General features: G+C 36.8%; 1 protein-coding gene across 8 annotated transcripts in view; it reads right to left on the bottom strand.

Annotated features, from left to right (window-relative positions):
- DLG1 (discs, large homolog 1 (Drosophila)) overlaps nt 1–23,447 on the bottom strand; it is a 266,080-nt gene that overhangs the window by 52,742 nt on the left and 189,891 nt on the right. For all 8 annotated transcript variants that reach the window (XM_006884182.1, XM_006884180.1, XM_006884183.1 and 5 more), the window contains 4 exons: nt 22,480–22,600; nt 19,937–20,093; nt 11,947–12,049; nt 3,180–3,294 (listed from right to left, as the gene is read on the bottom strand). In XM_006884182.1, coding sequence (XP_006884244.1) covers nt 3,180–3,294; nt 11,947–12,049; nt 19,937–20,093; nt 22,480–22,600 — 496 coding nt within the window. The remainder of the gene's footprint in view (nt 1–3,179; nt 3,295–11,946; nt 12,050–19,936; nt 20,094–22,479; nt 22,601–23,447) is intronic.

The following is a 23,447-nucleotide window of genomic DNA, read 5'->3' as shown; positions in this document are numbered from 1 at the left end:
TGTCTGCACTCTTCCTGGATGATACATTTGACATCCTCCAACAACTCATTAGGTCTTTGTTCATTAGTGTTCAAGGCAACTCATTAGGTCTTTGTTCATTAGTGTTCAAGGCCTCAAACCTGTTCCTGAGATTGTTCTGAAATTCAGGTGGGCTGAACTCAAAGTCATATTTTGGTTCCTGTGGATTCGGTTTAATTTTCCTCAGCTTCAGCTTGAACTTGCATGAGAAAATAGACTTGGATACCGTACACGATAATAGCAAGAAAGAATTTTATGTGAGACTGATAGAACTTAGTTAAGATTGAAGTAGCAAAGAGAAAAAAGAATCTGGAATGGTAGATTATCTGGTATGATAGGCTTAGACACATGTGATCATGGTTCATTACACGGGAAGTTATTGGAAGATAAAAAGAAGATAACAGTATTAAGTATATGAAAAAAGAAGCAAATGAGACAATTTCAAAATAAAATGAGGCAAAAGAAGCAAGGTCATAAGGTTAATACTTCACTGAGTAATGACTGATATTATATACTCACGTGACTGTAATTCTCTTATTTTTAAGAACTGTGATATGGTTTTGTTTAAGGGACAGTAAAAAAAAGAAGAATGTTTTGGTATGAGAAGGAAAAATTTTTGTTTTTGACAGTAAAGTAACTAAAGATGGCAAAGGAGAGAACACTGGTTGTTAGATATAATCAAGTACGATTCACAGCGACCCAATCAACTGATTTGAACTATATCCTATCCTGTGCCATCCTCACAATCTCTGACATATTTCAACTTACTGATGCAATCACTGTGTCAATTCATTCAGTTGAGGGTTTTCTTCTCTTTTGTCGATCATGTACCTTTCAAGAATGATCTCGCTCTCCAAGGAATACCCTCTCTTAGCAACAAGCATAAAGCAAGTGAAAAGGTGCTTTATCACCTTTGCCACCAAGGAGCACTCTACTGGCACCTTTTCTAACAGAAAAGTTTGTTCTTTTGGCAGTCCATGGGATATTCACTAGTGTTCTTCAACACCACAACTCAAAGGCATCAATTCTTCTGTCATTTTTATTCACTGTCCAACTCACAGAAGTGTGGCAAGTGACTGAAAAGACAATGGTCTGAATCAGACATACCATGTCCATAAACAGACATCACTGCTCGTCAATAATTTGGAAAGGTCCCTCAATTAAGACTTTACCAGTGCAGTACATCTCTTGACTGCTGGTACCAAGGGTCCCAAAACTGTGGATCCAAGTAAGATGAAGTTGTAGACTGTTTAAATCTTCTCTTCATCTATCATGATTTGCCTATTGGTCCAATCGTGAGACTGTCTTCTTGATATTGAGATGCAATCCATATAGAAGGGAGCTTTGGTGGCCTAGCGGCAAGAAGCTGCATTGCAACCACTAAGGCATGTGATTTGAAGCCACCACCTCCTCCGCAAGAGAAGGATGGGCAATATCCTCCCATGGGATTAACTGTCTCTGAAAACCCCAAGAGGGTCAGCTATGGGTAGGTTTCGACTCTATGGTACACAACAACAACAAAAACAATCCATATTGAAAACTGTAGTTTCTGATCATCTGCAGCAAGCGTTTCAAACTCTTTGCTTTCAGCAAGCAAGACTGTGTCATCTGCATAATACAAGTTGCTGATGAGTCTTCCTCTGATACTGATGTCACATTCTTCTTCACAGAGTCCAGCTTCTTGAATAATTTGCTCTGTACACAGACTGAATAGGTATGGAGAAAGGATACAACCCTATCATACACCTTTCTTAATTTTACACAATGTAATTAGTGTTCCCTTGCTCTGTTCACACAATAGCCTCTTGGTCTAGGTTAAGGTATCAAATGAGCACAATTAAGTGTTCTGCGATTCCCATTCTTCTCTATGTTAGCCATATTTATTATGATCCACACTGTTAAAATGCCTTTGTAGAGTAAATAAAACATGAATAGAAATTCTAGTATTCTTTGCTTCCAGCCAGGATCCACCTATTATCAGCATTAACTTTTAGCTGTTGTCTATGTACTACTCTATTTGTTTTTGCATGATCTTTGGCAGCATTTTGTTTGTATGTGATACATGAACATTAGTGTCAAGAACACTAGTGAAGATGTATTACTTAGAAATTTAGAGGTAAAGACAAGGGAAAACTAGGAAAATGGAAGATGAATGTTTCTGGAGATAAAAGTAAAGGTTATCAGAAGAGAAGTTACTTTTCACTGTAAGCCTTTTTCTAAGACAGAACTTTAAAAATAGAGTAACACTTCTTTAAATATAAAAACTAATAACAAGAAGTGAAGACAACCTAAAAGATAAACCTAAAACAAGTGCAACCTGATGTTCTTTGATTCTATGCATTAAGTCTCTAATAAGTTACAAATAAAATTAATAGTAGTATCTTAAATATATTTAAATTATAAAACATAGATATTCAAAAGAAAGGAAAAAGTTTTTGATATTCATTAAGCAAGGTTGTGTTATCTGCAAAATTCAGACTATGAATCTTCTTCTGATCCTGATCCCACATGCTTTTTCCTAGAGCCAAGCCTCTTACATGATTTAGTCATCATACAGGTTGAACGAAGACATAGCTCTGATGCACACTTCTCTGAATTTTTTTTTTTTTGTGTGTGTGTGTACCATCAAATCAGATCTGAGATTGTCTCTCCTTCTCCAGCAGAGAATCTGGTGGATTTGAACCATGAACCTCTGGGATTGCACTTTTCTTAATTTTAAACCTTAGCTCTGTTTAGACAACAGCTTCTTGGTAAAGATAATATGCTTCATATGCGCATAATTAAGTCTTCTGTGTTTCCCATTCTTCTTAATGTTGATCATTAATGTCTTAATGTCGATCATACAATCAAGTGCTTTTGCATAATGAATAAAACACAAATAGACATTTTTCTGGTATTCTTTAATTTTAGCCAGGATCACTCTGACATCAGTAATGAATTTTTACTAACAACTTTAAAATAACACTGGAACTCTTTTTTTTTTTTAAATTTTTTTTTAACACTGGAACTCTTAAAAGACAATACTGTAAGAAAATCAATGATAAAAACATTTCCTTAATTTGCAATGAAGTTTTCTATAGTAAAAGTCACTATAAAAGAATAGGAAAGAATTTACAAAATTACCAACTAATGATTGGCAGATTAGAATCAAAAGAATTTACCTGACATACAGGGATCGCTTCTGGCTAGTTCGAAGAGAACCTGAACCTGAACTGATGCTACTATTCATCATTTGTTCCCGTAAGTCATGTATTTTGGCTTCAAAACGACTGTATTCTGATGGAAAGAAGGATAAGAAACAAATTATATGAAGATAAATATTAACGATATATATAATCTTTCATTAAGTGTGGACAGAATCTTAAAATAGCAATCTGTATGACATTTTTCCAAATATAATTTTAAATTTATCAATAAAATTCTAAATGTCCCATATGTTAGAAGTGACTGAGATAAGAGATTTTTCCATGTACTATTTTTAAAGTCATATAATCAATTGATATAATTTATAGATTTAGGTCAACTGAAGGTCATATATTTAATCAGTTAATTTCCACAATTTGGATAGCAGCAACAATCTTAAGTTGCCTTTTAACCCTGATTCTAGTTAATTCTACTGTTTATATTTAAAAAGGAAATTGGCTTGTAATGAATGCATAATACTCTAATAAGTTACTCTTACATCCTGAATATATAACTCATGCTTAGTCAACGGGTAATTATGTCTTTAAAATTAATTAATAAAAGGAAATTTACTTGAATTCATTTTATAATTTATAAATTACCAAAATGTTACAGTAACAAAGATACAAAAGCAATCTTCAATTTAAACTATTTTTAATACAAAACTATGATTTATAGTATTTGTCAGTTTCCAAGAAACTATGAAGTTCATTAATAAAAAACTTGAAACACTCAAAAAACATTGCAACTACACTGTTGAGACATATATCAATTCCTTACTTTACAACATAGTTTGGTTCTAATAACAGATTATTAAGCAAAAATTGGTGTTTTGTGCAAACTGTGGATAACTATATCAGTTCATAAAATGGAAAATGACTACATCATTACAAAACTATCAAAATTTTAGAGTGATGGCCCAGAAAGTTCAATCATAACTTTGTGTATAACTGTCAGTATTACTATCATTCTCAACTCATACTACAGGGTTTATTTCTGTTTGATATATGTCACTAATGCACAACATATTGGCTAGGTTTTTTTATTACTGTTATTAATACGAAATGATGTGTCTTCTAGGTTGCAACACCCCCATGATACATCTTCAAGGATATGAACATGTACAGCCAAGCACAATCAATAAGAGTGCATCTAAATTCCAAAATCAATCTCCATAATAGTCTATGTGTTTCCTACTGCCAAAGGGGCCCTTTAGAGTAGTGAGAGAAGATCTTCACTCTGAAACCCACAGCGTCCCTTTTCAGCAGGAAGTAGCTAAGAGAATACGCCATCCCCTTTTCCTTATGACTCAGGGTGAAGTCTCTCTCAGGGAGGAGTGATAGGGAATGGCAAAGGACACACTGACAAAGGAGATTAATCAGAACTGGCTTTGACAAGCACTGTGGCATTTGGACAAGAACAAGCTGGGTGGAGGGTAGAGAGAATGGTGCAGCGGTGAATGAATGGAAACCCAAAATCTCTGTAAATGTTTATGAAAATTAATAAAATGTAATTATAGGGAAAAGAAAAGGAAGACAGAGATAATCACCCACACAGAGGAGGACTCAGTGAGAGAAAGAGAGGAGAAGAGAGAGGGGTATAGAATAGGGAGACACACAGAGAGAGACAGAGACACACAGAGAGAAGTAGAGACACAGAGAGAGAGATGGAGACAGGGAAAGAGAGATAGACAGACATGCGTGCTCGGAGAAGACAGAAGCACAAAGAGACACAGATGGGGAGAGACAGACACACATAGACATAGACAGACACAGGGACAGAGACAGGAAGACTGAGAGAGACACACACTGGGAGGGAGGGAGAGAGAGACAGAGAGAGAGGAAGATAGACACAGAGACAGAGAAAGGGACAGACACATGCACAGAGAAGAGGCAGGTGCCCAGAGAGAGACACAGAAAGGGAGAGACAGAGACATGAAGAGAGACAGGAAGACAGAGAGATAGAGAGACAGAGGGAGAGAGACAGACAGAAGACAGAGACACACTGAAGACAGACAGAGACATAGAGAAGAGACAGTGAGAGACAGAGACATGGGCAGAGATGGGAAGGCAGAGAGATAGAGAGACACACCCAGAGGAAGACAGAGTGAGACAGACAGACAGAAAACAGAGACAAAAAAAAATAAGTGAGAAGTGGAAGTTGTTGGGCACTCTGATCTCATTAAGATTTACAGTTTTGGAAACCTGATGGAATATCACCATGAGATGGAACTGACTTGAAGGCAATGGATTTAGTTTTAGGTTTTTATAATAGAAATAACCTATCTGAGAATTTGTATAGCTTGACATAGAGTAAGGAGGACTGTTATTGCAGCTGCCCGTCACCATCATCAAATCTGTTTTATGGCTACAAAGATTAACTGCAGCAACAAATCAACAAGAAAGTACAATAATTTTTAAGTTATTTATGAAAGATAATTGTTGTTGTTGTTGTTGTTAGAATATTCCAATATTAGAATAATTAGAATCCCTTTTTTAGCATATTATACTCATAACAGTTTGAGAATAACATTATTAACAGTATCCTCATGATACAGGAAGCTCTGGTGGCCTGGTGGTTAGACAGTAGAGCTGAGAAGATAAGCTGATAAGGCAGGTAGTTCCAATCCACTAGCTAAGATGAGCAATCTCTTCCTGTGTGATTTATAGCCTTGAAAACCTAACTATTAATCAGTTTCCACATAACACCACCACCATGATGATAAGATTACTAAGAACAATTTATTTTTATTGGGAATTAATTTTATCCTCAGAAAAAAAACCTATTAGAAATTTTATTGTATTCTAAGTCATCTAGTTCTTTCATGGGCAATAAGGCTGTCAAATGGATAACAAGTTAGGTTAATTTATCCCTTCTTACATACTATTTCTGCTTTCAGAAGTTGCTTTTAAATATTTTATTGCTTTCACAGTAGGATAAAATATTCAGAGTTTCAAAGTAAAATCCAGAAAACAAAGATATTCAAAAGGAAGTCTTATGTTCCATTCCCTATCTGCCTCTTCTGCCAAATTTCTCCCCTTATACATAAACACGTAAAGAAAGGTTTGTTTTTCCAACTTTAATAGCACAAATTGGACTGTCAAAGCACTGTACGTGTGTACACTTGTATTTATTATATATAAAGAACAGAATAAATATATAAATTTGCTTGTGTGGGTGTATCTGCTTATGTAACTGTTGTTGTGTACCGCTGAGTCAGAACCAACTCAAAGCAGACCCTCCCGTGGATTTTCAGAGGCAATAAACTGCCCGGGAGATTGCCCATTTGTCTTCTGACAAGAAGCTGGTGGATTTGGAGCATGTGCCTTTGGGAAAGTAGTGTAGCTTCTTACCCTAGGCTACCAGAGTTCTCTCTGATATAAAAAGCAACATGTAAAAAAAAAAGTAAAATGTATTTCCCTACTTTGTTTTTTAACTTAACAGCCTAGTAAGAACATCTAGATGTTTCCTCTTTAAAAGATGAAAGGAGTACATAGAGTTACTGTATCAGAAAGAATTGGCTGACAAAGAAGAGTTGTGGGAAACAACATATCAAGAGACTAAGGAAGTTCAAGATGCTTTGAAGGAACTGACAAAAAACAAAGTCCCCAAAATTGATGACATACCAACTGGCATATTTCAACAAGCAGATGCTACACTGGATGAGCTCATCAAGTTGTAATAAGAAACCTGGAGTACAACCACCTGGTCACCTGACTGGAAGAGGTCTATATCTGGTCTATATTTATTTATATATTTATTGCCATTGGGAAGAAAAAAAAAGGTGACTTGACAGAATGTGGAATATCACTAATTGGTACAGGATAGAGCAGGGCATATGGTTGTTGTACATGGGGTCACTATGAGTCACATGACTTGATGGCAGAAAACAACACCAATGTCACTAATACACATGGAAGCAAAATCCTGCTGAAGATGATAAAACGATGACTGGAATTACATTAACAGAGAAATACCAGAAATATAAGGAGGGTTTAAAAGAGATTGTGATACTCAGGGCATTATCAGTAATGTCAGATGAATCTTGGCCAAAAGCAAAAAGCAAAGAGTACCAGAGAAATGCCTATCTGTGTTTCACTGACAGTGCAATGGCATTTTTGTGAATCACAACAAACTGTGGCTGACTCTTGAGAAGAATGGGAATCCCAGAACATTTGATTGTGCTCATGTGAAATCTACACCTGCACCAGGAAGCAGCACTCAGAACAGAACAATGAAACACTGCATGGTTCAAAACTGGAAAAAGCGTACATCAGGAATGTGTCCTGTCTCCATACCTTTTCAATCCCTCCAAGAGTTAAGATTTTTTTTAAAAAAGTTTTACTTCAATTGGGATTTTAACAAACATTTACAGAGAAGTTAGATTTCATTCATTCATTCATTGTTGTACTTTTTACATCCTTGCACTCTCTTTCCCCCAGTACACTTTAAAAAAATTCACTCATTTTTGCACAATTATATACCTCCCGCTGCCCCCCCCCCAGTCCTCTTTGCAATGATATATCTCTTATTCTGGGCTGTTGACATATATTAGATTTTGCTTTACTGATAAAGCTGAAAATGGTTTTCTTTTACTAAATAAGCTCACTTCTAATACAATTGTTTTATTTCAGCACTATTCATTCTATTTTACATGGAAATTAAGTATTTCCTATCAATAACCTGTGACAGATTATATTTTCCAAAGTTGCTTGCATTACACATGCTTTTAAATTAATATAATATAATATAATATAATATAATATAATATAATATAATATAATATAATATAATATAATATAATATAATATAATAATATTATTATAATAATATTTCAATATATTAAGTCTAATTCCTTTCTTGAATTTGAGCTGGTCTATTTGAAAGCAAGCAATGGAATGTGTGAAGTTTTTGTCTGGTTCTCATGAGATGACTGTTCTGGAAGAACCAGAGCCATGGAAGCCCAACTATTTGAAGACCATCATCATGCAGAGGTAACCTAAGACTGTTCAGAAGCAAATCTTTCAGTAACTACCACACTGGCATAAGAAAAGATGAGTAAGGTCATCTCGGAGCTCTGAAAACATATTACCAATTAAGTCCCACAAAATGACCTCAGATGATGCTACAGAATAGACACACCACTGAGCCAAAATCTTGCCTGCAATCATAACCTGCAGAATCTATGAAATGGATACTGTTTTAATCCACTAAGCTTTAGGGAAACCTGTTATGAAGGAATAGTAACTGAAATACAGTCTATTTGGTCCATTTAAAAAAAATAAACATGTCTATGTATAATTCAGGGTAATTTATTCTTTTGTTCTAATAGTAACCTTTTGTCTTTCATGCTTTATAATTATGTACAATTTCCCTAGCAAATGATTAAAAATAGTATCTCCTCTATATCTAGCTAATAACTGTCATGTGCCATGGACCAAAACTGTTCTCAATGGAGAGAGGTTAAAGGCATTCCCTTTAAGAACAGGAACTAGGCAAGGATGCCCACTATCACCTCTCCTATTCAATACTGTATTCGAAGTCTTAGCAATAGCAATAAGACAAGAGAAGGGAATAAAATGTATCCAAATAGGCAACGAGGAAGTAAAATTATCCCTCTATGCTGATGACATGATAGTATACTTAGAAAACCCTAAAGACTCAGCAAGAAAACTATTGGACGTAGTTGACCAATTCAGCAAAGTAGCAGGATACAAGATCAACATACAAAAATCAGTTGGATTTCTGTACAGTGACAAAGAGAATATAGAGCTGGAGCGAAGAAAAACAATACTCTTCATAATAGCTAATCACAAGATTAAATACTTGGGAGTAAATCTAACCAGAAGCACAAAGGATCTATTCAAAGAAAGTTACAAAAGATTACTGTAAGAAACAAAAAAAGACCTTGAGAAGTGGAAGAATATCCCTTGCTCATGGATAGGAAGACTCAATATTGTGAAAATGGCAATACTACCAAAGACAATTTACACGTTCACCACAATCCCAATACAAATACCAATCCCATTCTTCAACGAGATGGAAAAGGTAATCTCCAGTCTCATTTGGAATGGAAAAAAGCTCCGAATAAGCAAAACACTCCTTAAAAATAGACAAAAGGTAGGTGGCATCTCATTCCCTGATTTCAGATCCTACTGCATTGCCATGGTAGTTAAGACAGCATGGTACTGGTACAATGACAGACACATAGATCAATGGAATAGAATTGAGAACCCAGAAATCAGCCCATCTACCTATGGTTAACTGATTTTTTACAAGGAGATGAAACCAATTAACTAGGGAAACAACAGCCTTTTTAACAAATGGTGTTGGCAAAATTGGAAAAATATCTGCAGAAGACTCAAGCAAATTCCATACCTCACTCAATATACAAAAACCAACTCAAGGTGGATCAAGGACCTAGGACTAAAACCAAGGACTATAAGCTTCATGAAAGAAAAACTTGGACAAACCCCAGTAGTCCTAATCCACAACATAGTCTTTCAAGTATCCTGAAAAATCTACAACCAGGAGAAGGTAAAATAGATGAAGAATCAAATCCCTATGCACATCAAAAACTTCTCCAAAAAGGTAAAAAGGGAAGCCACAGTCTGGGAAAAAGTATTTCATAATGACATGTCAGATAAGGGACTTATATCCAGAATTAATAAAATACTTGAGAACCACAGCAAGATAAAGGTAAATAATCCCACTGAAAAATGGGCACAGGATATGAACAGACACTTCACCAAAGACGACATTCAGATGGCCAACAAGCACATGAAGAAATGTTCAAAATCCTGAGCTCTAAGAGAGATGCAAATCAAAACAACTATGAGATATCATCTCACCCCAGTAAGAATAGCAAAATTTAACAGAACAGCAAGAATGCTGGCAAGGTTATGGAGAAACTGGAACCCTTATTCACTGTGGGTGGGAGTGTAAAATGGTGCAACCACTGTGGAAAGTTGTGTGGCGCTTTCTCAAAAAGTTGCAAATAGAGATACCATTTGACCCAGTAATTGCACTACTGGGAATATACCCTGAAAAGACCATAACTGACATCCAAGCAGATATATGCACACCCATTTCATTGCGGCTTTGTTCACAATAGCTAGGAGTTGGAAACAACCCACATGTCCATCAACAAATGAATGCATAGAGAAGTTGTGGTATATTCACACAATGGAATACTACGTTGCATCAAAACACAAGGAACTCATGCAGTATTCCAATGTGTGACCCTGGAGGACATTATGCTGAGTAAAATATCTCAGTCACAAAAGGACAAATACTGCATGCTGCGACTGTTGAAGAACGTGACTGACATCAGTGTTGGGGTAAGACTGAGGAAAAAGTGGATAGATTATGTATACTGAATTGAAATAGATGAAGGAGAGAACAGTTTGATATATGATAGCATATTATGATTATCACAGGAATCCAGAATTAAGGTTGCATAGCTGAGCGCACCGGGGTGCGGGTGGGGGGTTGAGGAATTGCAAAATAACTAAGAAGTTTATCTTTTGCTTTTCAAAGAAAGGAGCAAACTGGGGGGAGGGGGGTAAAGAACAATGAATGAATGAAAATCCAAAATCTCTGTAAATGTTAATTAAAATTAATAAAATAAAATTAAAAATTCCATTCCAGAAAAATAGAACAGCTGTTAAATTATCACTTCGATCCTACATTGAGTCACATTATCTTACTGTTTATGAACATTAACAAGTTGCTTACTATGTATTCTTTTGGGCCTTGAAGCATTTTAAATTCCACTGAGATTTTACTGGAAAGTGGTTATACTAACACATACTAGAGTTTGTGTGTGTTTAATATGGCAAGCTCATTTTTTCCATTACCACTGACTTCCCCTAGGAACTCAGTAAGGTCATACCCACAATACTTTATTACCTAGCAACAGTTATTATCAAAGCTTGAATTTTTGTTTTATTTTTAAGTGCAAAAAAGACTTTTAAGAATGTATAACAGATCTTGATGTTATCACCCTCCCCCCCAAAAGAAAACCAGAACCATAACCTAATTAAAAAACTAATATAACTTAAAATATAAAAATGTGAATAACTTCGTTTTCTTGAGCAACATTATTTATTTGTTTGTTTTTTTTCTTTCCAGATGAGTGAGCTAGTAAAAGGTATACACTTAATTATAAGGCAGTATTTAAAAGAAAAATAATTGAAAAAGAATCCAAATAATGATTCAATGCCCAAAATAGAGTTGGCTGATAAAAGTAACTATAACCTATTCAAGAGGGAAGGAAAAAGGAGGGGGATAAGTTTGTATAAATGTTGTTGCTATGGGTGATTTGACTTCAAGTCGAGAATGACTCATAGCAACCTCGTGAACAAAAGGCCTGAAGCCCCTCTACAACTATCATTTCTGGAGGCATTTAGGAAGTAAATGCCATGCTTGCTTCAAAACCTGTCATAGTATGCTACTTTATGTATCAATGGGTGAATGAAAAATAAAAACAAAAGAAAAACACCCTACTCAAAATACATATAGAAAAAGAGGTTGGAATCATTGGGGGTAAGTACTTATTACTTATTCATACATATTTGAGGTACACAAGTGAATTTAAGTGGATGCTAGATATACAGTAGGCTGATTAATAAGACAAGAACAAAAAAGAAAGTAGCAAGTAAAAACTGAAAAATTAAATATTATTAAGGAGGAGATGTAAAAACCAAATAAAGAATAAACATAAATAGGAATTGTTTCTATTACCTTCAGGTCGATACTGTGCAACGATGGTGACGGCCTGCCCAGCATTTTTCAATGCAGCTGCTGCCTGCTCATGGCTGGCAGCTCTGAGGTCAACACTGTTTACCTGTAAATCAAACCAAATCTTAATTTGAGAGAATTTAATCATGGTGATTAGAAATCACAGTAACTTCGCTTCCCTCTCCGAAAAGAAAAAGAAAAAAAAAAAAAAAGAAAGAAATCATAGTAACTTGTTCTTTGAATAGATATAAACAAATAAAGAAAACCATATTGTTGCAATAATTTTATTACTAAAATATTTTCTTGCTTTGATTTACTACAAAATATTATTTAGCTTGATGTCAAGTGAACAAAATAATTGCATGGATATACCAGTTTATCAATTTTGGGATATTTCTATTTACAGTTATTGTTGTTAAGTGCTGTCAAGTCTCTTGCAACTCATAGCAACCCTATGGACAACAGACCTAAACATTGCTCTATCCTGTGCCAATTGCACTGACTCCAACACACCCAATCCTGATTACCCCCGTCACTGAATCAATCCACCTCATAGAGGGTCTTCCCCTCCTGCACTGTCCCTCCACCCTACCAAGCATGATGTCCCTCTACAAGGACCTGTCCCTCCTTACTGACTCACAGATGACCCTGGAGCGGGTTTTGAGAGACTGTAAATCACACAGAAGAAACTCGCCATCTTTCTCTCTTGAAACTACTTGTGTATTTAAAGCACCAACAAGATGTCATTTTTGGGTTAGCAGTGTAATGCCATACTGATTATGCCACTAGAGTTCCAAAAACAAAAGTAGATGGCATACGAAAGTATGTTCAACTGAGACACAATTGCTGGGAACCTAAAATGCTAGGATGAACTAAATATATCAATAAAGGCAGAGCAAGTTTTCATTCAAAGGTATTGTTACATAAAAAAACACCAAAGTAAATTGCTCAGCATTTCTTATGGTAAAGGAATTGTAAAACAAATTCAAACTTTGAGTTGAAATATTTTAGGATACGATGGAAAGAATATGAAATGGTCCAGGAAGCATTAAAAGATAGAAGGAGTATATAGAATCACTGTACCAAAAAGAAGTGGCTGAGACAAAAGAATTTTATGGAACAATATATAATCAAGAGGCAATGGTGATTAAAGAGTAAGTTCAAGCTGCTCTGAAGGAACTGGCAAAAAGCAAGGTCCCAGGAACAGACGGCATACCAACTGACATATTACAACACACAGATGCTGCCTTTGACGTGCTCAGTAGGTTGTGCCAAGAAATATGAAGGACAACTGTCTGGCCAACTGACAGGAAGAGATCCATATTTATTCATATCCTCCCCCACCTGCAAAAAGGTGATCCAACAGAGAGTGGAAATTATTGAACAATATCACTAATTATCACACACAAACAAAATCCTTCTGAAGATTATTCAAAAATGACTGCAAGAGTAAACTGACAGAGAACTACCAGAAATACAAGCAGGTTTAGAAGAGGAGTGGCACTTGAGACATTATTGCCAATTTCAGATGGATCTTGGCTGAAGGCAAAGAGTACCAGAGGAATGTCTATCTGCATTTCACTGACTATGCAAAGATTTGACTGTATGATCTCACAAAAAATTGTGGCTAACCTTGAGAAGAATGGGGATCTCAGAACTTGATTGTGCTTATATGAAACCTATACTCTGACCAGTAGGCAGTTGTCAGAACAGAGAAAAGTTCAAAATCAGGAGGGACGCATTCAATCTATATGTGAAATAGATAATTTGGGAGGCTGAACTTTATGAGGAGTGTGGCCTCAGGACTGGAGGAAGGCTCATCAACAACATGTATTGCTTGTTGAAACTGAGGAGGACCTGACACATTTGCTGCAGAAGGTCAAGGACTACAATCTTCAATATGAATTGACATTTAACATCAAGAAGACAAAGATTCTCAACTCTGAGCCAACTGGCAGCACCATGATAGATGAAGACGAGATGTGGTTGTTAACAAATATAGTTTGCCTGGATCCACAATCAACACTCTTGGCATTGGCAGTCAGGAAACAAAGAACAGACTGCATTGGGGAAGTATCCTGTCAGAGACCTTTCAGAGTGCTGAGGAGAATGTGGTTAGTCTAGAGACTAAGGTGCACCTGATACATGCCATGGTCTTTGTAATTACATGCATCAGACAGCTGGACAATGACCAAGTATGGCAAAAGAAGAACTGATGCCTTTAAATTGTGGTGCTGAAGAAGAGTCTTGAACATACCCATAGACCACCAGAAGAAAGAGATCTATATATAGGAGAGGATGAAAACAAGTTTCTCCTTAGAGGCAGGATTTTGAAGCTCCGTCTCCCATAGTCTGGGCATGTTGCCAGGAGGGACTAGTCCTTGGAGACAAACATCATGCTTGGAAGGGTGGAGGAACAGTGCAGGAGAGGAAGACCCTGGAGGAGATGGACTGACACGACAGCTAGGGTAATGGAATTAGATGTGCTGGAGTCAGTGAGACTGGCTTAGGATAGAGTAGGGTTCAGAGCTGTTGTATACAGGGTCACTGAGTCTCAGGCGACTAGATGGCACATGAAAATAACAAGATTTTCACATATGTTTTTGTTTTTTAAAATGAAAAGAAAGTTCTTGTTTGTAAAAAAATGGGAGGGAGAGAAATACTAAACTGTAAGACAATCCCATACAAGGAATAACTGTCCAATTAAAAATGCTACTGTAGCTCACTGAGAAACAGAGGAGGAAATGAACAACAACAAAAAAGATGACCAACAAAGAAATTGTACTTGGTTGGTTAACAGTTTGCTAAGGAACAGGCATTAATTACTAAATTTAAGGGTATAAAAACATTGTGGTTAGAATGGGATGTTTCCCCAAGGAGAATAGGAAATTTCAATCTAAAATTATATAGGTAATAATCACAAAATTAAAAATACACAAATGACAAATATAAAGAGATGTATAAGACAAATAAAAAAAATTAACAGCTATCAAACCTCACTGTAGTCAAACTAATTCAGAATTACATTAACCTTACAGGATGGAGTAGAATTGCCCCATCTGGTCCTACAAGTTGTAAACTCTTTGGAAGCAGAGTAGCTCATCTTTCCCCTACAGAGTGGCTGGTGAGTTCAAACCACAGACTTTTCAGCTAGCAACTAAATGCTTAACCACTGTGCCATCATATTAACTGTTCCTAAAACCTAAATTTATAGATCATCTCCAGAATAGGTATGAGGCACTAAATGCTACTGCCTGAAGACAAGCTAAGTTACGGGATGACATCAATGATGTAATTAATAAAGAGAGTAAAAGGTTATTATAAAGCTAGAGAAGGAGGAAAATACCAAAATGGATGATAGAAGAAACTCTGAAAATGAGATGAGTGCTAAGCAGCAAAAAAAAAAAAGAAGAAAAAAAAAAAGAGGAAAAATGCAGGAGTGAAAGAGATCAACAGAAGATTTCAAAGGGCAGTTCGAGAAGAGAAAGCAAACTATTATAATGGAATGTGCCAAGATCTAGAGCTGGAGAATAAAATGGGAAGAACTTGCCTGGCATTTTTCAAAGTCAAAGAACTGAAAATTGACATTCAAGTCTTGAGCTGTAATACTGAGGGATGTGTGGGCAAATGCTTGAATGACGGAATACAGAGTCAATTGTATCAGAAATTACTGGTAGACATGGAAAAATTTAAGGAAGAAGAGCAGGAGGGAAAAATTTCAAGATGCACTGAAGGCCCTGACAACAAATAAGGCCCCAGGAATCAATGCAACACCAACTCATATGTTTCAACTAACAGACATAGCCCTGGACCCACTCTACAGTTTATGCCAGGAAATTTGGAGGACAGCTACTGGCCAACTGGAAGAGATTAATTTCTCCTTTCCATTCCTAAGAAAGGTGATTCAATAGCATGTGGAAATCATTGAACAGTATCATTACTCTTCACACACAATAAAAATATTGCTAAAGATCATGCAACAACATCTAGAATACGTTTAGTAGATTGAGAGAGAACTACCAGAATTTCACTAGGTTTAGAAGAGACCTGTCAGATGGATCCTGGCTGGAAGCAGAGAATACCAGAAGAATGTTTATGTTATTATTTATTTAGTGTTTTATTGACTATGCAGAAGCATTTGACTATGTGGATCATAACAAGTTGTGGCTGACATTGAAAAGAATGGGAAGCTCACAAGACTTAATTGTGCAAACAGAGTGAGGGAACACAATTAAGGTTTAAAATCAGAAAAGGTATGAGTCTGAGGTGTATTCTTTCTCCATATCTAATCAATTTCTATGCTGAGCAAATAATTCAAGAAGCTCAACATTATAAAGAATGTGGACACAGGATCAGAGGAAGACTTATAATCTGCATCATGCAGACAACCTAGTTTGTTCAAAGTGGCAAGATCTTGCTGCAGAAATCAAACATGACATTTCAACATCACAGAAACAATAATTCTCACACTAGTTCAAATAGGCAACTTTATGATAGATGGAGAGAAGACTGACACTTTCAATGATTTCATCTTACTTGGACCTACAATCAACAACCTTGGTACCAGTGGTTAGATCAGGATATGTACTGCACTGGGAAAGTCTAGAGTAAGGGACTTCTCCAAATTACTGAGGAACAATGATACCAGTTTGAGGCCTAAGGTGTGCCTGATTCAGGCCACTGTCTTTTCAATCACTTGCTATGCATCTGAGAGCTGGACAATGAATAAGGATGACATAAGAGTGTGGTACTGAAGAATTGGTGTTGAAGAGGAGTCCTGTATGCCATAGATAGCCAAAACAACAAAGAATTGTCATGTAGAAGGTGTAGCCAGAATGCTCCTTGTAGACAAGGATGTCAAAGCTTTATCTTACATACTTTGGGCATATTGCTAGGAAAGGTTATACCTTGGAGACTGACAGAAAAGAGGAGGGTGGGCAAAAGAGAGGAAGACCCTTGATGTGATGAATTGATACAGAGAATGCAGCAATGGGCTCAAGTGTGTAAGAAATGAGGAGGATAGCATAAGATAGGACAAGGTTCAGATCTGTTGTTCATAGATTTGCTAAGAGTTGTTACTCTAATTGATACCACCTAACAATACCACTAAAGTTAATATGTAGTTGTTTTGTGCCATCCAGTTAGAACAGACTCATAGATGATCCTATAGCAAGTTTTCAGAGGTAGTAAATTGCAAAGGAGACTACCCATCTTTCTACCACAGAGTAGCTGGCGGATTTATCTTTGAACTGGCAGTACGGCTACTGTTGTTGATGACTGCCTTTGAGTCGAGCATGAGTCATAGCGTCCCTATGAACAAAAGGCCTGAAGCCCCTCTAGAACTATTGACATTTATTAAAGTTCACAGAGTTTCCAGAAGCATGTTATTTAGGAATGCCATTCCTGCTTCCAAACCTGTCATGGTATGTTACTGTTTTCATGTGCCATTGAGTCACCTGTGATGTACAGCGGCCCTCTGAACCAGTCCTGAGCCAGTCTCAATAACTCAATAACCAAAAACAAAACAAATCAAAACAAAAAAACCCCAACCCAACCAAAACACCAAACTCCCCAAAACAAACAAACAAAAAACCAGGCTGGGTTTAGAATAGGTTGTGGCAGTAGGGACATTATTGCCAATGTCAGAAGGATCTTGGCAGAAATCAGAGAGTACCAGAAGAATGTCTATCTGTGTTTCATTGACTATGCGAAGGCATTTGACTGTGTAGATCATAATAAATTGTGGCTAACCTTGGGGGAAATGGGAATCTCAGAGCACCTGATCATGCTTATACAAAACCTATACTTGGACCAACAACCAGTCCTCAGAACAGAGCAAGGAGACACTGCATGGTTCAAAATCAGGAAAGGAGTACATCTTGAGTGCATCCTGTCCCTGTACCTTTTCAATCTGTATGCAGAACAGATCATTAGAGAAGCAGGGCTTTATGAGGAGGAGTATGGCATCAAGATTGGAGGAAGACTCATTAACAACCTACGATATGCAGATGACACAACCTTGTTTGCTGAAACTGAGGAGGACCTGAAGCACTTGCTGCAAAAGGGAAAGGACTGTAGTCTTCAATATGGATTGAAGCTCAACATCAAGAAGACAAAGATTCTTACCACTGGGCCAGTTGGCAGCACCATATTAGACTGAGAAGAGATTGAGGTGGTTAACAATTACAGCTTGCTAAGTTCCACAATCAACACTCTTAACACCAGCAGTCAGGAAATAAAAAAGATGAATTGCATTGGGAAAATCTGCTGTCATGGACCTCTCCAGAGTGCTAAAGAGCAATGATGTCAGTCTAGATACAAAGGTGTGCCTAATCCAGACCATGGTCTTCTCAATTACTTATTATGCTTCAAAGAGTTTGACAATGACTAAGGGTGACAGAAGAAGAATAGATACCTTTGAGTTGTAGTGTTAGATAAGAGTCTTGAACAGACCATGGACTGCCAAGAAAACAAACAGGTCTGTCTTGGAGAGGGTGAAGCCAAGTCTTTCCTTGGAGGCTAGGGTTTTGTGTTTTTGTTTTTTTTTGTCTGGAGGCTAGGATTTTGAAGCTCTGCCTCACTTACTTTGGGCATGTGGCCAGGAGAGACTGGTCTTTGGAGAAGGACATCATGCTCAGAAGGGAGGATGGACAGCACAGAGATGGACTGATACAGTAACTGGGGTGATGTTTGTTGGTGTGTTGGAGTTAGTAACTACCAGAGTTCCCTAAAGTCAATATAGGCAAACATCAGACAATTTCTTCCTCAGAGAAGCTGGTGGGTTTGAACTGCCTGCCTTTAGGGTTGGTGGCAAACTCCTTACCCATTAGGTGAACAGTTATATAGGTATAAAAGTTTACTTTCCCATTAGTAAAAGGTAATTCTAAACTTAGGCACCTAATAACATAATTTCAAAAAAACGCAATGAAAAAACAAACTAAGATGAAAGTTAAACTCCTAAACTCACCATTACATCAGAACAACTTAAAAAATGAAAAAGACTGGAAGTAACAAGTTTCAGAAAAGGATACATAGAAAATTTTGCAGTCAATAAATGCTGTTATTATTATGTGTCATCAAGTTAAGTCTGACTCATAGTGACCATATAGAGATAAAAGACCTAAACCTTGTCCTATCTTGTGCCATCCTCATCAGCTCTGACATACTTGAGCCAATGCAGCTGTCACTGTGTCAGTCTATCTCATTGAGGTTCTTCCTCTCTCTTGCTGATGAGAGCATGTTATCTCTTTTCAAGGAACAGCCCCTTCTAACATAAGTATGTGAGGCGAAGCTTCGCCATCGTTACCTCCAAAGAGCATTCTGAATACACTTTTGCTAAGACATCTGTTTGTTCTTTTGGCAGTTGATGGGATATTCAGTACTCCAACATCAAAACACAAAAGCACTGATTATTCTTCTGTCATCTTTATTCACTGTCCATTTCTCAGGTGCATAACAAGTGACTGAAAAGCCTACTTAGCCTGAATCAGGAGCACCTTAATATGTCAACTGGTATCAATGTCCATACTTTGGAAAGATCTCTAACAGAACATTTTCCCATTACAATGTATCTTTTGGTTCTTTGCCAAGGGTGTTGACTGTGGATCCCAGTATGACAAAATCTGACCGTTCCAATGCTTTTGTCATATATCACGATGTTGTCATCAGAGATCTAATAGCCTAGTGGGAAAGAACCTTTGAAAACCCACCGAATCCTAGCTGAGTTGGTTTCAACTCAAAAAGTACTCAACAACAAGTGTCAAGTAGATAGAACATATTCTTTTAAGCACATATATGATTCTTGACTCCTTAAAATGAAATACTATTTTTTAAAAAGATCATAAAAACATCTTCTCTAAAAACACTGAGTTGTAAAATGGTTAAGACTATGACCAAAACATCACTAAAAGAAACAGTGAAAATTAAATTCCACTTTTATTAATAGTTCATTATTAAAACAATAAAAAACATTATGTTTATCAACATAGCCTACCGATATAATACGATCTCCTTTTCTTAGTTCTCCACTAAGATCAGCAGGTCCTCCAGCCAATATAAAGGAAATAAATATTCCTTCTCCATCTTCACCCCCTACAATGTTAAAACCAAGGCCCGTTGAGCCACGATGAAGAACAACCTTCCTTGGTTCCCTAAAAAACAAAAAAAAAAAACCCCTCCACATTAAAAACCTTAAAAATTTTAAATGGAACTTGGTGCTCTATCAGTAAGAACACTCTAAAGACAGACTTTACATTATTAAACTACACACACACACACACACACACACACACACACACACACACACACGTACATGTATGCATATATAAAGAAATAGTCTTTCAAATATAGAAATGAGGATTAGATATCAAACACACAAAAATCTAGAACTCATTTATCCACAAATTCTAACTCACAGTCTTCTCAAGAAATATATACACTTATATATTACGCATTTTATCATCTATGAAATAGTCAGGGCCCAACTTTATCCTAGATTTTGTAAAAGCAAATATCCCTTTATTTTAGGCAAAGTATGCATGTCTACAGTTCCTAATAGATGGCCATGATTCTCTTCTGATAAAGGGTAACGCTGTAGCTTCATTTAGGCATGTGGGAAAGTGGAATTTTACTCTTATGTTCCAAGACTGATCTTAAGACAGACAAAAGCATTTGTGCCCTACACCTCTTCCATCAAACAAAGGAATGAAAAGAACCACTCTGTTGTTTCGAACCTATCAAAATCAGGAAGGTGAGACCAACCAAGAGAAGATTAGAGCATTAGGGGTGCTACATTGCTGTTCCTCGAAGGCAAGGATTCTGAAGCTTTGTCTGACATACTTTGAACATGTTGCAAGGAGGGACCAGTCCTTGGAGGGATGTCATGCTTGGGAGGGTGGAGGGACAGCACAAAAGAGGAAGACTCTTGATGAGATGGATTGATTCAGTGGCACGGGTAATGGGGGTAGGTGTGTCAGAGATTGTAAGATTCGCACAGCATAGAGCACGGCTTAGGGCTGTTATACATAGGGTCGCTACGAGTTGAAGGTGACTCAAAAGCACATAACAACAACAACATTGAGAAGAGGCTGTGGCACCAGGAATACGACTGCTGATGTCAGAAGAACTTGACTGAAAGCAGAGCATAGCAGAAGGATGTTTATTTGTTTTATTGACTATGCAAAGTGTGGATCCTAACAAATTATGGCTTACTTTGAGAAGAATGGGATTCCAAAACACTTAACCGTACTCATGTGAAACCTATTCTTAGACCAAGAAGCTACTCTCTGAACCAAGCAGCAGAATACTGCATGGTTTAACAAGAAAGGTGTGCATCAGGGCTGTACCTTTTTTCTATACCTATTTCAACTTATATACCAAGCAAATCATTCAAGAGGCTAGACTTTTTGAAGAAGAGTGTGGCATCAGGACTGACAACAACTCAACAACCTGTAAGCGTATTAACACAATCTTGCTTGCTGAAAGCAAAGAGGATTTGAAACACTTGTGGCAGATGATCAAGGACTCGACCTCTCAATATGGATTATGCCTCAACATGAAGAACAAAAGAATCTTCACTACTGGGTCATAGAGGCAACTTCATGATAGGTGGAAAAAAGACTTACGTTGTTAATGATTTTATCTTACTTGTAGCTACAATCAATACTGTCAGCACCAGCAGCCAAGAAATGAAAAGATGTACTGCATTGGGTAAATCTGTTGTTCTGGAACTCACTAAGATGTTAAAGCAATGATGTAAGTTTAAAGACTAAGGTGCATCTGCTTCAAGCCATAAATCCTTTCAATTTCTTGTAATGCACCTGAAAGTTGGACACTGTTTAGAGACAACAGAACAATCAATGCCTCTGAATCATGATGTTTGAAGAGTACTGAATGGACAGCCAAAAGAATTACTAAATAATGTTGGAGAAAATACATAAACGGTGCTCCTTGGAGGCAAGGATGATGAAGCTTCATCTCACAAATTATGAGCACGTTAAGAGGAGCCAATCCATAAAGAAGGACATACTTGAAGACTGAGGGTCAGCAAAAGAAAGACCCACAACAACATGAATTGACACAATGACTTGTAACAATGGGTCAAGCACATCAGAGATGATGAGGATGGCACAGGATTGGGTAAGACTTATATCTATTGTTCATGGGTCGCTATGAGTCATACCTGACTCGATGGCACTGAACAACAGTAATAATAACACCAACACCAAGCTTAGGGAGTTCTGCTGGCCAAGTTGTAAGAAGTTGTGCTGCCAACTCTAAGACATGTGGTTTGAATTCACTAGCTGTTCTGTGGGAGAAAGATGGGCAACCTCCTCCCACACAATTTAAAGCAGTAATTTATTTCATATATAAAATATATTTAAACGTCAGACTTTTCCTACAGTGGGAGTAAAAAATTAAGGTTTAAATTCATCATCCACTAATATAAGTTTTTATTCCAAAAACGACCTTCTGTGCCTGATTCTAACTCCGTATGTAACAATGCACGCCCTGTAAGGATGAAAGTAGTTTAGTTACCTTGTGATTTCATCATCTCCAAGCATTGCTTTTGAAACTGGGGAGTATCTGGAGGGCGATGCTGGTGTTTGGCTCAAGTAGGAAGATGGGCTAACATGGTTATCAACAGGCTGAGAAGAAGCTTCAAAACAACATAAGTAAGAAATATTTAAAAACGGAAAGCATCAAGCAGTATCACATTTATTAATTTTAAGGTCAGTTAAATATATGTGATAATCATTCATTACATAACTAACTGATAAAGAAAAAAATCTTATCAGGTGAAAAATTAGCCAAGCTTTGTTTACAGGTAACAACCAGTTTAAACATTCAAATCAATATGGAAAACATATACCTTTATTTTTTTTCCTCAGAAACTGAAACTAGAAGGCACGTTTTACATTACAACTTTATAGTACTTGCACAGTAAATGAAAGGATTATCTAAAAGATTCTCTAATACATCGGTTTCCTTGCCATTTCCAGTGCCCCTTTGTTTAATGATTATTTTCTGGAGGGGTCAATCTCACATGTAAGGCATATTATCTCAGATGTAAGAAAAAAACCCCATCCAAACCCTAAGCCTGTTACCACTGAGTAGTTTGTGACTCACAGCAACCCCATGTGTTAGAGAGTTCAACTGCATAATATGATTGCCTGTAATTTTTAAAGAAGTAGTTTGGCAATTTTTCATCTGAATCACTAGTGGGTAGGTTCAAACAACTTCAAAGTAAGTAGGTGATATAAAACTAAAAATAGGGAACCACAGGTATCACTCTATAAATGCAGGAAAGTACAAAGCAAAAAGAGAGAATATACAGTAAAAGAATTTGTAGCCAGAAAATAAGTCGATTTCAAAATAAAGGGGACCATCGTAACTGGAAATAAAACAGCAGCTTCTAAAGCGCAAAGAAAACTAACAAACTGTAGTGAAAATTAGATATTGTTAAGAAAGAAATGGAACACATAAATATTGACATACTAGGCATT

This window comes from Elephantulus edwardii, unplaced genomic scaffold, assembly GCF_000299155.1.
Source record: "Elephantulus edwardii isolate Elephantulus edwardi_28Jun2011 unplaced genomic scaffold, EleEdw1.0 scaffold00032, whole genome shotgun sequence".
Taxonomy (NCBI): domain Eukaryota; kingdom Metazoa; phylum Chordata; class Mammalia; order Macroscelidea; family Macroscelididae; genus Elephantulus; species Elephantulus edwardii.
The sequence above is the reverse complement of the archived record's forward strand: the minus strand, read 5'-3'. Positions and strand labels throughout refer to the sequence as shown.